General features: G+C 43.3%; 1 protein-coding gene across 1 annotated transcript; it reads right to left on the reverse strand.

Annotated features, from left to right (window-relative positions):
* Positions 1-1923: 1923 nt before the first annotated feature.
* Positions 1924-15248, reverse strand: CDO1 (cysteine dioxygenase type 1). Its single transcript, XM_024208772.3, has 5 exons — positions 14985-15248; positions 10632-10709; positions 8517-8674; positions 5267-5436; positions 1924-2702 (listed from the first exon to the last, which is right to left on the reverse strand). Exons 1-5 carry the CDS (start codon positions 15161-15163, stop codon positions 2673-2675), a joined length of 615 nt encoding a protein of 204 aa, XP_024064540.2. The 5' UTR covers positions 15164-15248; the 3' UTR covers positions 1924-2672.
* Between the last annotated feature and the right edge of the window lie 1110 nt (positions 15249-16358).

A 16358-nucleotide genomic window follows, 5' to 3' on the forward strand; every position in this document is an offset into this window, starting at 1 on the left:
GGGCAACTTCTCCTGTATAGACAAGGCCTAGGAAAGACGGAAAGAAAAGACGACAGCAAAAGGGCAAGCAGGTAGACATGAAGACATCCAGGAGACATGAAGAAGTCAGTCTTTTTTAAAAAGCACAAATGAGCTGGCTCTGCACAGAGGTTACTCCACTGGGCCAGGGTGAAAAGAATCTTTGACCTCCATTTACTCTACACACAAACAAATCCTCCCTGTATCTGCAGCTCCGAGCTGCATTTATTTCCATGACTGCAATACCCCCTCTCTGGGAGAGGAAGCACAGACAGTGGAGCCACATAGGTGAAGACCCACTGTTAGCACCCACTCCAAAGACTTTTCTATGTTTCTGGAGACGAGTGTAAACACTCCTGTTGGAGAGGTGAGGTGACGTGGCTCATTTCCTTTATGAAGAGGCAGAAAGTGCTGCCACCACATGACTTCAGTCCTAGCTCAGGACCACCATTCAGGTTGCAGAGACTTTTGGGGATTTCAGCAGTAATATATCAGGACAGGATACACTTTGGAATTCATTGGAGCCCAGAAAAGTATCAGTAAAACTTAGCATTTGAAGTGCCTTTTCCCAGCAGGATCTGCTGCTCCTTTCCCTTCCAATTTTGGACTCAATATGTTCCTTTAACTTCCTGATGGGTTTCTAAAAGAGGATTCCCTGTGTAGACATTCTCCCTGGACTCCTGATCCCCTTTACTAACACCTTGCAATTACCTCTGGTTTGTTTATTCCATTGGAAACCCAAGATTCACTCCCTTACACCCCTAAGAGAAGATTTACCCAGGTGTTGAATTTACCTGGTGTAATATTTGGTTAGGACTTTCATAAGCACCTGTGGAAATTAGGCACTAAATTCCCATTGATTTATTTAGGGAATTGTTGCCTAACTCTTAACTGCTTTTTAAAATCCTTCCCAAAGTCTCTCCCATCAGACTGTTTTTTTTACTCCTGGAAACTTTCAAGGGTAGGTCTACACTTACCCGGTAGTTCAGCGGCAAGCAAATCGAACTTCTGGGTTCGACTTATCGCGTCTTGTCTGGACGCGATAAGTCGAACCCGGAAGTGCTCGCCGTCGACTGCGGTACTCCAGCTCAACGAGAGGAGTACGCGAAGTCGACGGGGGAGCCTGCCTGCCGCGTCTGGACGGAGGTAAGTTCGAACTAAGGTACTTCGAACTACAGCTACATTATTCACGTAGCTGAAGTTGCGTACCTTAGTTCGAATTGGGGGGTTAGTGTAGACCTGCCCCAAGACAGAAAGCAGTTTTTAGGCCTATCACAGAGCACATGGTAAATGGCTGCTACTGAGATTCTAAAAATCTCTGTAGTGTTTATTTCCAATAAGGATGAAGATGTGAAACTCATTAGAAAAAGGTACTGTTAAAATTTTATATTACTGCCCAGTGGAACATAGTCACTTAAGAAGAGAGTGAAGAGTGCAGTGGAATCTTTATACAGCCTCATTTTCTACTTTTGTTTTTACAAGGAAACTAAGGAAAGGTGTATTCTCACTTAGTGTATCTCATCTTCTCATGCATGTGTTAGGTCATATAAATAAAGAGAGTCTTTTATGGAGGAAAGGAAAAAAAAGACCTCACTGATTTTTGGTGCATTTCTGTTTTTATTATAGTTATGTTTTGCAAAAACTCCTGTGTATTGTAACTCAGGGTTAAGGATGAAATCTTGGAGCCACTGAAATCTATCAAAAAAATCCCATTGACTTTAATGGGGTCAGGATTTCACAGTAAGTTTTAAACGCTTTTGTCTTTTTAATTCCTCTTCTAATAATGGTATCGCCTAGGTAAGATTTAAGAGATATTCATGAGAGATCTACTGAGGATGGAATTAATCACGAGTAATGAGTATTATATATTTTAGTTATCAGGAAAGAGGCTGCAAACTTTTGAAATTTGTGCTCAAATCCAGTTTTATTTAGGTTACCCTAAAGGCATTCAGTAGCTACACAACAGAACTCTGGAAACTGGATGTTAGCCATATTAAACATAATTAGTCTGGTTAAAAACCCAGACCTTTGCCCAACTCAGTTAACTTTTCAAACATTGTACATGAAGTGCATTATTGCTCCTGTTTAAAAACAGATCTGACAAATGAGATTTTTAAAAAATAAAATAAAATAAAAAATGCACAACTACCAAAATGTTCCAGAGCATTAAAACATAAAAGGCTTAATTAAAAAAAAAAAAAAAAAAGACAACTTCTGTTACTAGTATCCAATACATTACAAATGGGTACAAATGGTAACTTGAGGCTACAAAGTTTAAATTACTAAATACACTGAGCACATATACCATATAAAAAGACCTATAAATAGTGTCAAATGGTGTATAAAAAGCCTACTACTGATATTCCAGATTCAAAAGTGGAATTTAAAAGAGGCTAGGATCAGAAAAACAAGGTAGTTGATTCTGACTTTACAACAGCCTATGTAAAGGCATCTAACCCCTGCAGCAGCTTATAGCACTAGTCACCTTAGAGTCCCATAATCAGTATTCATTCAACATAACTACATATTGCCAGGAAGCTTCCCTACTGTATTTCTATGTACTGGTTATTCAGCTATAGCTAGCATCAGCTATACAATTCTTCTGTCCCTGGTCAAACATTCAGCAGGCCTTAACACATTCATTTGGGTGATTCTCAGTTGTTCTCTTGTGACACTGCTGTTGCCTAAAAGAAAGAGGAGAGATGCTTTTAAAAGAAAATACTTAGAGTAGATTATAATGCCCCATCTACTTAGAATACATACATGGCCCCCATTACCATAGTAGCTGGGTGCCTCAATCTTTAATGTATTTATTCTCACAAACCTCTGAGAGGGAGGGAAGTGCTCTTATCCCCATTTTACAGCTAGGGAAGTGAGGCAGAGAAAGACCATATGGTTTAGTGTGACCTTGGGCATGTGCATGGCAGAACAGGGAATTTAACTCTGGTCTCATGAACCCCTGACTCATGCCCTATCCACACCAGACCATCCTTCCTCTCAGACCTATTGAATCAAGCTTGAGCCTGTCAGCAAAATTAGACCCCCAGTTTGGTGGGGATGGGGGTAAGAATCATCTAATTCCACTTGCACATGAATGCCTACTAGCAAAAAACATGATGATGTACCCCACCTATCAGAGGGCAGGATCAAGCTTACGGGATTTTTCTTGGCATGCAACTTCTCTATATTAATACTGTAGTATAAATACACAGTAGCACTCACAAAGTGCACTCTAAATCCATATAGTTTTCTTTAACTAAGCACATAGCAGGCTACTTTCTGGGAGAAAGTCACTGGTAAGTTAACTGATTAACACTGAAAAAACCCAGGCTTTCAGTGTTTGGCATGTACAACTGGGTGCAGGTGCACACAGAATTACAGAATAATTGACCAATTAGCTTTAAAAACCCTCCAGCACAGCCAGATTCCTCAATTAAACCCTAGCTAAACATTTAATGACAACTTATTGAAAAGTACATCAGGAGTTTACTTGCAAGTTTTGCTTAGTTTGAATGAAAAGGAAAGCTTTTCAGTTAGATTTTCTTGTTCCTAAGAAAACATACATACACTTTGCACTAGTCATTCTCCTTTGTATTTTTAACCTCTCCTCCCATCTCACACTTTCCTGCCTCCCCATGTTCCTTTGAGACCTGGTAAACAGCAAAAGACTGTGTCCATTTCCAATGAGTTTTCCAGAAACCCTCATTGAAGCCAAACGTTTTTGGAGCATGCAGTCATTTGAGACAGCTGTATGGCCAAACCTGGTTCATCCAGCCTCCGTTTACCAGTTGCAGTTACTGGAACTAAGTGGAGACACTCAATGACTAAGATTTTCCCCACTCAAAAAATCAGATAAAACTTCCCATCAGAGGTACAAGACTTGCCAGTTGCTACAGAACAAAACAGGAAAATATTTGAAATTCAAATAGCTAGTTTCCAAATATTTCACTTGTTATCTTACACACAAACCAACCAAGACTTCCTGGTAAATTTTTTTTAAAGAAAGAGAAAACACAAGCAGCAAAAATCTTGAATTCTTATTCTCATGTGACTGCTATTCAATGTTTATCTTATTTCTTCTGGATGATGAGGACTAGAAGGAGTTTAGTTGTCTGGAGGACTTTCAAATTTGTAAAGTTTAAAGTTTGGGTGCTTTAATGTGAAAAGCTGCAAAGAAACACAGCTATTTGCATTGTGCTTGTTGGACTGGAGGGATTTTGCCCATTATACATAAAGGTTAGTTGAATCTCACCCAGTCCTGCCATGGGCTATCCCAAACAAGGTCCTGAAGATCTGCCCCATTTCTTCACCGTTAAGCAGCTTTCCTCCTATAAAGGTCCTAAATTGTGGCCAGGTTTAGACACACTGAAGAGTTCCAAAGGGAAGCCCATCAACCACCACTCCCAGTCCTGGTACTGAGAGCTCCAGACAGAGATGAACATGGCATTGATGCTGTGCCATTAAGCAGACCAACCTTGCTCAGGGAGTCTGCTTTTCAAAGTTTGTTTTTTTAAAATATCATGACACTGTATTAGTTTTTGTTGCCAACAAGTTACAGGGAGAAAACAATTTGGACTTGAAATGTGAAACTGCTTAGCCCAACAGTACCCTCAACTCCTTTTGTTATCAAGGAGAGCTGATGCCTCCTCTGTACTTCATAAGATTGGGCCTTTTTTTACTGGGGAGCAGGGGAAAGATGAATGAGCAGAGCCAGTAATACCTAAATCCAACTGCAGTTCGGACAAATGACACTGCCCCATCTGTGAAATGAAAATAATCCTTGCCTGCCCGGCTTTGGAGCTGTGCTCCAGCTCCGCTCCAGCTCCAGGCAAAAACCTGCAGCTCCACTGCTCCAGAGCTGCTCTGCGCTCCAGCTCCGGGCTCTGCTCCAAACCCCTGCTTGCCTGCCTCCTACGGATGCTATGAGAATAATATTTGTGCCATGCTTTGAAGAGGCAAAGGAAGCACTGCAGTGTAAATGCAAAGTAGCATTTTAAAAACTGTGCATAAAAGGGAAACTTAAGGTTGACACCAAACCTGAGCTTCCTTTTGAAACATGTTTCATCTCTATCCTAAAAATGACCAGACAGTCCATAACAAGAACTGTGCTTATGCTGGGCAACCCACCAACAGAGCCAAGGGCTGGTTTGCAATGATGGGCAGCAACACAGCAAGCTAGATCTCTGCTCTGTTCACATGAGGACACAGAATAGTTGAACATAAAGGGTATTCATTAGCTTGTACTTACACCTGGAGTCCTTTCTCCAAACTGACTATAGAATGTCATTTTGACTTTATGCTTGTGTCCAGTTCTTTGATCAAAGGTGTTACAGCTGTCAAAGGACGGGCTGTACAAGTGCAGACTAACAGCAGACTCTGTGTGGCTTGTGTTCTCCACACGGTGCAGGCCAATGGAGTCTAGACAAGCAAGGACATGAGAGGAAAGGCTATATTAACAGACAGGTCTAATGAAATCTGATACATGCCTGGAGAAGCACCATCTCTAAACCAACAAGACAGATAGACATACCCACACTTTCAGGATGAATTTTTAACTCGAATTTAGGTTTTACTCTCTAGGACAGATCCCCAAACCCATTGGGACTTCAGAATGCCTTGCTCTCTAGCTTTCCATATACAGAATGTTTTGTTATCTACTATGGTATAAAGCGTAACAGAAATCTACAGAAGCTTTAGGAAGAGCACATTGTTGGTAATTTATTATCAGCTGCCATCCCCAAATGATACTTTCTTTCCTGGTGTTCTGAAGATGTTGAATGGAAGATTTGTTTTTCTAAAGAATAAACAAGAGATTTCAGAGGAAATCAGGGTTTTGCATTGCTAGTTTTCAGCCTGATAACGAGAACATCAACCATGTTAAGACTGAACTACTTGAATTTCAAGTGTAAATTCATGGGCAAAGAGACAGTTGCTTTCTTTTACTGTTGTCCATCTTCCAATTACCCTTTCCCATTTGTCTGGGCTTTTATTTAAAGTGACAAATTACCAGAGCGTGGCAAACATCCAACCTTCATTGAAACAGCAAAGATAATTGAACAGGTAATAAAACAAGCCACTGTCCACAGTGTGCCTATTAATAAGTTAACGGCACTTTCAGAGAACCAGAGGGCAGAAACAGAGTTCTATAAAATACTCAAAGTATGAACATTAAATCTACCAAAACTCATGTTGATTGAACATTAAGGAAGAATTTTAAAAACTGCTCAAGAGTTCAAGAATTCAAGTTTATGATTCCCAGAGCAAATGCAACTCAGCCCTTTATGCTTATGTAATATCTTATATAATACCCAGCCCTTAATTGTACAATGTAGCCCAGATACTGTTACTGTGGGAAGCACTGTGCATTCCAACTTTGGTACATTTAAAATATACACCTGTACATTTCATTTAATGAGGGGAAAAATCCCTAAATTTATATTCATGTACTGAGAGATTAAAATCAACTCACTCCTGTGGGTTGTCTTATAAGTAAAGTGCAAACACCAAGTAATATGCAACTAGCACAAAAAGGAATTGCCATGCTATATGGGATATTCTTTCTGCATCAGCACCATTTATTTGAATGTACAGATATCCAGATAGAAACAGAAATACCGTAGGGCTTTGTTAAAGAGTTAAGGCAACAAATTCTGAATGCACAGCATTTTGTTTTCTGTTACTTTTAAGTTGAAATATCCAACCAGGAAACACAGCAGAGGAGCTAGGCATATAGTTCTCTCAGAGGACTAGTTTGAGGCTTTTAAAAAGATTGCTTTAAAACAAATAAACAACAACCCAAACAATTTGTGTTTGGAGCATACACACACAAAGTGCAAATGTTTTCTGAACCAGTAAAAAAAAAAATTTACTTCCCAATGCATTGATTGTATTATAAAACAAACACCCCTTCACTCCCAACAAAAACCCTGAGCACTTGAACAGATTTCTCTCTCCTTCCACTTCAGAAAGTTTGGTTAATGAAACTCCACCTCTGGGTTGAGAGCAAGCTTGGAAAATAATCAGGAGAAAAAAATTTCAGGAAGTTTTCAAAGGCACTCTGGCTGGCTAGCCAAGAGACTAGCTGTACAGGGGTCAAGTAAATTGTTCAAGCCTTTTGTTTTATTTGCAAGCTTCTCACAACAGAAGTAAATATAGAAAACAGCATACAGTGCATATAGAGAGTTGTATAGAAGCAGTTGCACACATTATAATGAGTCAGAAGTAGTCAAGAAGTCCACCATTTTCATACAATATTGTGCACTACCTCACATGGGGAGTTGTTCTGAGCACTGCAGGACTGGGCTTTAGTGTACTTTTGTACATAGTCAACAACATTGTTCAACAAAAAAGATCCCTCCACTCCCTACCCCAAGTCAAGATAGGTATGAGCAGGACCGACACCCGCATATCTGACGCCCCAGGGGAGAAAAAATGAAAAAAAAAAAAAAAGCCGCGATCGGCTGCGGCAGTTCAGCAGCAGGTCTTTCGCTCCCAGAGGGATTGAGGGACCTGCCGCCCCCAAATTGCCGCAGGTGCCGCCGCTCTCCCTTGGCCGCTCCAAGCACCTGCTTGTTAAGCTGGTGCCTGGAGCCGGCCCTGGGTCTGAGCTACTGTGCACCCTAAAAAGTGTAAATACAGGATTCTAAAAGACCAGAGTAACGTATATTTCAATCATTATCCATTGTATTGCTGGCTGTTAGACTTAGGCCTGGTCTACACTAACCCCCCAAGTCGAAGTAAGGTACGCAACTTCAGCTACGTGAATAACGTAGCTGAAGTCGACATACCTTACTTCGAACTTACCGCGGTTCAGACGCGGTCCACACGCGCCAGGCAGGCTCCCCCGTCGACTCCGCGGTACTCCTCTCGTTGAGCTGGAGTACCGCAGTCGACGGCGAGCACTTCCTGGTTCGATTTATCGCGTCCAGACCAGACGCGATAAATCGAACCAGGAAGTTCGATTTCCAGCCGCCGAACTAGCGGCTAAGTATAGACCAGCCCTTACTGATTGTGTGGGCAATTACTACAGTATTGTTCTTAGGCTTTCCATTGTAGCTCAAAAGGACCTTACACACCCAAGAGATATTTTCTTCATAAATCCAACCAGAGACATGTATGAATTTTGGATTTTCATACATGCGATTTGCCTATTGCTTTACATTTTTAACTTCACATCCACGTGCATTTTCAGTTAGTGATTTGGAGCTCAATCCTGCAAGGCTCTGAGCATTCAGGAGTTGTTGAAGGATCTTAGCCTTTACTGCAGTATCTTAATAATGAATTTAGATGAATGGGGTTTTTTTTTAGACTGTTTAAGTTTAAACACAAGTTTGAGGAGAGTCTGAGTCTGCACAGGTGCTGATATACGACAGGATTAGATGCAATACAAGAACCTAGCTAGATCAGTTTATTAAAGAGCGAACTTTTCAGTTAAGAGTTATAATCATTGATGGGTAGCAATGGAATGGTCATATACGAGACATTAAAAAAAAGCTTACCATTGATATAGGCACATTGATTTTCCCCCAAAACTCGTTCTGATTTCTTAGTCATCGCTCCAGTCCCTTTTTTCCCAGGCCACTCAAACAGGGTCTCTTTTAGATTCCCCTGAAGGATCTTCATAAAGCAATGTGAGTCAGTGTGATCATGAATACTGCTACAGAAACACAGAATAGCTGAACTCAGAGTGATGTATACATTTAATACTACCTACAAACAGACTACTCCTGGGGGAATTCTGCACCAAAAAATTAAAAATTCTATGCACAATATTTTAAAAATATGCATATTTTATTTGTCAAAATAACACAATATAGTCATGCTAGTTTCAAGTATTTTGGTAATTTATTTCAAAATACCTGTAAGCAAGTATTCTGTAAAAATACAGACCAAAAAAATAAAAAAGATTCCAGAAATGTTTTTTGATAAACAGATTCCTTATTAGGCATATTAATACAGAACTTTGAGTCAGAATTCATGTAAATTACAATACAGAAATATATTCCCCACACCCCTCAGAAGCAGTGCAAAGGCTTGGGAGAATCGGGGGTAACAGAGGAGCTGAGGGACAGAGAAGTAATTGCTAGGAAGGAGCCTAGGAGTGAACCTGGAGGGTTGCTGGGTCTGGGTGGGAGAAGTATGGAATAGGGTTTTTCGGGGGGGAGGGGATTGTTAGGGAGGTGGGGAGCCTCCCCCATGCAGACCCTGGATGACTCCTAGCTTCTCCCATTCAGTCAGGCACATCTTCTCCTGTCCCCATGTGTCCCTACACCTGCTCCCCATCCCCATGTGCCCCTTCACTCCCACTCAGCCACCTACAATCCCCATCCCCATAGAGCCCAGCACCCTCACTCAGCCATCCCCTCTGCTCCCCACCCCCATGTGGTCCAGCACCCCTACTCCAATTCAGCCCCTGCCCCAGTCTGTCCCCTCCACTAGCCCTTCTGAACCCTATTCTATGTGACCTCCCCAGAAGCCCCCTGTGCCCCACTCTATCCCCCCCCCATATCCTGGACCTCCTAACCTGGCCCTGTGGGCAGGGCGCTGTGAGAAAAGTTGCCCCTCATCCTCCCTATCCACAGCTGGCTGTGAGCCAGCTGCCCTCTGTTCTGGTGCCACAGCAGCCTGGATGGGCGAAAGGCGTGATTGCAGCGCCTCTCCGGCAGAATGTATTTTCTGCGGAGAAAAAAAAATGTGGGGGACACGAATTCTGCGTGTGCACAGTGGCAAAGAATTCCCCCAGAAGAAACAGACACTATAGCGTATTGTAGATGTATAACAGTATGTGCAGGACATGAATGTTATTGCACAGTTGTCACATTATCAGTACATATACACCACCCAATAAGCAACAGTACTGGCATGGTTCAGCTCTGCAGAAGAGGCAGGCTACAGAATATATATAGGAAGTCTGAAACTCCTGCATACCATAGAAGAAAGTTCTGCAGGGGGCTTCAGTGGCACTCTGACTATGCAGATCCACCAGTCGATGCCCCCATACATCCCACATAGACTATACACAGCAGCTGTTGTCCCTTTATCGTTGTGATAGCAACCACGAAGTGGCCTTGTTATACTGTAGCGTGGGGTGGGGAGAGTCCATTCCGTCCCACACTCCAAGCTGCCTAATCCAATCTCGTTTTCTCAGGCTGTCCACACAGACCAGAATTTAAACTATATAGATGTAATAGAAGCAAAAGCTTTTATAGCCTCTAATACATGAGTCTGATCCTGCAGTCCTGATCAGGCAGAACTCCTATAAAGCAACTGGAGTTTTACTAAAGACTGGAAGATCCAGCTCTTTAACTATAAGGTTAAAAAAGTTCAATGGACAAAACAGAAGCTTAGATTTAGTGGAAGACTGAAAACCGCAGAAATGCCCTAAAATCATGAGATACACAATTTTCAGAATTACCCCTTTGGCATAGTCATCCTGATTATTACTTCTTATTTTGTTTGTAGTTATCAGTTAACCACCCTCTACCCTTTAGTGCTTGTGAGGAAGATGGTTTGTCTCTTATTACAGGACAATGACACACACTATTACACAGACCAAATGAAAAATACTGTAGCTTTATTTCTATCTGCAGGTATCAAGCCGTTTGGATACAAACCTGCCATGTCCTTCACCCCAGCATAAGATCATCAAGTTGAACTTTCCATTTCCTTTATCCACAAGATTTCTTGTGTACCTGAAATTGAGAACATCTGTGGTTTTAAAAAAAATATGTGTGTGCATATAAAGAAACAACAGCAGGGAATATAAACATGGTGAATGGCAGCCTATATTACAAGGTCCCTTTGCTTTGGAAAGCAAATTATATGCAGAGAAAGTGAAATGGAATTTTAAAGTGGATTTTACCACTTTTTCAGGTTGGAAAAAAAACCGGACATACAACTAACACTTGATAGCATCAGGAAAGCTTTTAAATTAAATCCAGTACTGAGATTTGGACATATGTATCTGAAACTGAAGTAGAAGAGAGAATCTAATCAAAATAGTTGCTGAATGAGATCACTTCAACAGCAGGCTTTCTAATTAGAAATAGAGTACTGCAACAAAGAAAAGAAATGTATACGTTTTTCTACAGTTCATTTTCAAATATTCTTGGCTTTCCTTTTGGTGACTGCATTCTTTTGCATTGGGCAAGATTTTTAAAGTTTAGGGATTACCACATATGGTAAAACTGTTGCTTTTCTGGACTATTCTGGTTTTTCGTACTTGTAACTTTTTTGTACATCTGAAACCCAATACCAACACAATAATTTCTGTCAAACAACTACACCCAAAACAAAGCTCTGAAGAGCAGAAGATACTAAAAAAGTTTCCTATACTAAATCAAACAAAAAGAAAAGCAGAAAAGGCTTGCTTTTTACATACATATTATTCATGTGGTTAATCAAGGGTATGTTCCATTCTCAGGGCTTGAGGGCCTCCTATCTCTAAACAATACAGGTGACTTCATGATCTGATTCCTAACTGAAGGCCCAATCCTGCAAGCTCGCACATGAGTAGCCTCATTGATTTCAATGGGGTTACTGATAGTGTGAAAAGTGAAGCATATGTTTATACCTCTGCAGGCCCGGGGGCCTTAAGTAGTATGAAAGTCCCTAACAAAACGTGTTTCTCTGCCGCAGCCACTAGTAACTGGTGGGAGATTCTCACCTGGCATGCAGAAGTACTTTTTCTATTTGTGTTAACTGGCTGGTTGTTTTGCCTAATTTGCTATTTTCCCCATAAGATATCCCTCGGTTGTATTCTGTCAATATAGCATGGTGGTAACAAATTATTTTCAGTTCATCACACATATTTTGCCTTACCTGAATCATAAAGTTACGTTTCTGCATTGCATTTCATTTCATTCCATCTTAAGCTTCTTGACTATTTTTAATTTTAATATAAAAGTTCTCTTCTATATGATGTCACAATACAACCTTTGTTGATCAAACATGTCACAATCTGTCATTTCTGCACAGCAGGGGTGGCTGGCTACACACTCAGGGTAGGTTTATCTTGGGAATTTTCATTACTCTTTTCCCACTGTCTAGCCCTAGTACATGTCCTTCCAATGGTAATAGTGATTAGTATAAACAATGTATGGGTGCCAGCTGACACAGTGGTAGAAACCCCTTACTCTGTCTACACCTGCTCTTCCACTAGTGGAGGTGCAAGGATGCCGGGCTGAGTGCTAGTGTAGCTGAGTCTGTAACTCAGTTCCTCACCTGCAAACTGTGGATAACGCTTGCCCTACCTTGCAGGGGTGGCATGAGGACAACTTCGGGAATGTCTGGAGGGGGAGGGGCACTGATGAACACTGCAGAAAATCCTATAAACTAGGGGGACCATACTTCCCAAAGGGAAAATGGGACACCGCATGGGGGTACCCCGAGGCCCCGCTCTTGCCCTCCCCCACGTGGGGCTGGCCCCAGCCGATTGCCTGAGCCCTGCCTCCCCCACCCCTCAGCTGGCGTCATTGTTCACTCGAGCCCTGTCTGCCCCTCACGTGGGGCTGGGGCTGGTGTTGCTGTTCGCTCAAGCCCTACCTCTCCCTCCCATCCCCACAAGGCTGGCGTTGCCACTCACCCCCTGAACCTCACCTTTTGACAGAAGTGGCATTTGTCCCGCTTGCTCTTGCCAACTGATCACCAGTTGGGACAAATGCCCAAGTTACGTTTGCCAGAAAAGTCAGGACAGCCAGGACAAGGCTTAAAAAAAGGGACTGTCCCGGCCCAAACAGGACGTCTGGGTACCCTACCCTAAACAGATGTTCATACATAAGCACAGCTCTAATGTTTGTCTATTCTCTTGGTAATTAGTCAGGACGGGAGAAAACTGGGGGGGGGGGGGAAACAATCCAAGCTCCTGCATTAGGATACTGCCCATGCACTAAGGTCTGCCCATTGACTTCCTACTCTTTTACACAAGGGGAGCCCAGGCTAATGCTTAACGAGCTCCACACTCAACCCTCCCCACTTTTCTTAGGGACAGGCGATTGAAGAGCCGCTGCACAGGGCAACTTTCGAGCCACAGGCAGCACAGGGCAAACAATCTGCGCCAGGTCCCTGCAAGTGATGCCCAGGAGCCCATGGGCCAGAGACCCCCTCCCCCTCCAGCTTCCTCAGCGCCCCTTGTCCAAGGCTAGACAGCAAGCCCCGGCCAGCCAGGCAGCCACGTAGTTTACTGACTTAGGTCGGCTCTGATTTGGCCAGCCCCTCCGGGCGTAGCTGTGGGGCAGCTCTGATTGGCTGCCGGAGCCCCGTCCCTGGCCCTACCTCTGAACAACCCTTTGCCGGGCAGCTCGGGAACCTGCAAAGCCGCTACTGGGGAGGGGGAGAAGAACTGAATAGCGGCCGGCCTGCGCCCCCCGCCCCCACCACAGCCCAGCTTGCAGAGGAGGGTTGCGTAGGGATTAGCAGAGCACAAGGAGCAGAGGGAAAGGCGGAGGGTGGCATGCGCATTGCAGCACCCCCAAGAGAGCACCGCGTGCAGAGAAGGGACCAGGGAGGATTGCAAGGGAGTTCCCACCCAGCGCACCGTGTGCAGGGTCTAAAGGAGGCACGCAAAGGAAGTGGAGCGAGGGAACACGAAGCGGGATCAGAGAAAGAGGAGACTGGCATGGAAAATGCTACCCCAAGCCCGTGCAGGGCGGGAGAGGAGGAGTGCATGGGAAATGCAGCGGGAGGTAGCAGAATAGTGTTGAGAGGGGATTTTTACTGTAGCGAACCGTTGGTTTTGTGCTGGGGCGGAGAGAGAAGAAGAGTTTTTGCAAAATAAAAGCCGAAGCAGGTAAGTGGTGCTTAGTGGACTTTATTTCAAACAACTCGATGCACAACCAAGGCTTCCTGACCTCTTCCCAGCTCCGCCAAACCGCCCCTGTATCTTTGGGGACTGAGTGGGTTTGAGCAACCGCTTGGAAAGCGACACTGACCTTTTCCTACTGATTCACCGCAGCAGTCAACAGTAAATGACTGGCGCTGCGTACACCGTTACCGAACACAAGATAGTAGCCGCTGCCCCCCTTCCCACAGCGCGGCGCGCACCAGCCATGAATACCAGCTTTGTGTAGCGTGACGATGTGGAGCGAAAGTACCGAGCTAAGCTGAATTAGTCTCCTACTGCTGATCAGCCTGGGAAACTTGCCAAGATATTTTCTCTGGGTTCTTAGTTTCTGAGCTGTTTCCAGGAGACTGGCTTCATTCTGAAATTGCAAACGGTTCCATTCTTGGGGAGGTGCCTCCTCCCATCCGTCATCTCCTAAAACATCATTGCTATTCACATGAAAACCACGCATCTGGAGAACACTTAGAACTGAAGGGAGTGGTCTAGGAAAAATACGGAGTGTACTAGCTTTAGCAGACAATACAATAAATAATAAAAGCCACATGCCTCTAGGTCAGATTTTTACCCACAGCTGTACCTAACTAAAGTGATCGCAACAGTATATGCACTGGGGTGGATTCAGTCATGTTATCCAGTCCTTACAGTGACTCTTCATCATTGTTGTGTATTTCAACCATGTTCTTTATTTTACAATCTATTACAATTAAGTTTACACCGAGATGCCAGTTCCTCCTTCACCCAGATGTCACGTTATCTAGATTCCAACTATTAGAACACCAGATGATAGCAAAGACGACGACTCTAACTCCTCAAACCGATTCTAAAAGATATTTGGAGAAAATGCTTCCATAGCGCCATGTAACGCATGCACACGTGAACTACTTCAGTTTAATTCAGGATTCGTGCATACTGGTCATACTTAGACTTTACGTTCCACTCCTCTGATTTCTGTTGATTTCACTTTTTTTAACCCCCCCCCCCCCAAATAACAGAACCGACATCCCCCATTTCCCACCAGGTTGTTTATATGTCTTGCTTGTTGCGCTTCCGCTGTTCATTTACTATTTAGACAGGCTCCTTTTTGAGTTACCACCCTTTGCACTGAGATAAGAAGAGCTGACTTTACCTGTATTGGTCAAATTGGGCATATTTCATCCACTCCACAGGGTTGCTCTCATACGATTCCATTAAGGCTTGCACTTCTTCTACACGGACTTTATCACTAGAAAATAAGCGATGCAGGATCTGGATCAGTTCCTGTAAAGTCTGCGCTTTCCACACTTCTGTTTGCACCGGCTGCTCCATGATACACCTTCCCCACAACCGGCTGCAAGCAGCAAAACTGCTTGTGCTTGGACAAGCAAACAGATTCACCTTCCCCTACCTAGCAAACAATTCCCCCCACAGCTTGCTGCTGCCTCTATTTATGCTCCTGAAGTTACAGTGGGAATGTACCAACTACCCAAGGAGGGTGGGAGGGAAGTTTACAAAACTGGTTAGTGGGCTATGGGATCCTGGGTTGTGTTAACAGAAAGAACCTCCTCTCCCCCGCCTGACAAAGAGTTCAGGTATGGCTTCTTAGAGTCCCCGTCCTTTAGTATGGAAAGGTTGCATTTCTTCACTCTAATGTTTTGCCCCACTCCCAGCCATTTTTTAAAGTGCATTTGAATCTCTTATTTAAGTGCCAGACTCAGTAACAGCTAGAAAGCCCCAGCCCTGCATGCTCAAGGGAAAAAGCAGGGACATTAAAAATAAGTCATGAATTGCCCCCACTCTAATCCATCTAATCTATCTGCTTAGTGTAGGAGTAAAGTATCCATCACCATACTATCTATCTCAGAGGTTTGCACTGCTGAAGTATCCCTCCTTCTCACACAACACAGCTTCAGAATGACCCCCTTTCTCCCCACAGCATATCAACCCAATTCAGCCTCTCCACCTGCCCCTTAATAGGGGACTCCTCTTCCCAAGATGATAGCAGTTACTTAGCCCTGCCCTGGCTGCATCAGCTCTGCAGAGCAGGGATCACACTGTGTCCCCATCCTTGTCCAAGAGGAAGGGATAAAGTTTCCTAGCCAGCTGGAGGTGAAAAAGCATCAACAATTTTTTTAATCATGATTAATTTTTTTTTAGTTAATCGCATGAGTTAACTGCAATTAATCAACAGCCCTAATTTGAACCAATTGGACCCATTTAGGAAGGGCAGACCCTATAATTTATAAGAACAGATTTAAAAATTTTATTAAGATGATGTTAAAAAAAAAGTGAACGGAGTTTGAGCATAGAAGTTTCTGGTTATCAGGAAATAACGCACAGATTATCGAGGGTGCAAAGTTTGGTTTAAGATCAGGTGGCATAAGGAATACATCATCTGTAATATCCCCGATTGGGGGTAAAGGGTTGATGGGTCAAAGTACAGACATTGAGATATGAGGGTATGAAGTTCATAAAGTAGCTATGTTCAGGTGTGGGGTATAATGAGTGGATATGATGATGAGGA

Source organism: Terrapene carolina, unplaced genomic scaffold (assembly GCF_002925995.2).
Source record: "Terrapene carolina triunguis isolate 2854851 unplaced genomic scaffold, T_m_triunguis-2.0 Scaffold69, whole genome shotgun sequence".
Lineage (NCBI taxonomy): Eukaryota > Metazoa > Chordata > Testudines > Emydidae > Terrapene > Terrapene triunguis.

Excerpts from the sequence above, each read along its gene's own strand:
- CDO1 (XM_024208772.3), bottom strand. The coding sequence starts at position 15,163 with ATGGAGCAGCCGGTGCAAACAGAAGTGTGGAAAGCGCAGACTTTACAG. Across the intron at positions 8,675-10,631 it reads TGGGGTGAAGGACATGGCAG|CAGTATTCATGATCACACTG; the intron begins GTTTGTATCCAA and ends GTGTTTCTGTAG. Across the intron at positions 5,437-8,516 it reads TCAATGTGCCTATATCAATG|ACTCCATTGGCCTGCACCGT; the intron begins GTAAGCTTTTTT and ends TTGCTTGTCTAG.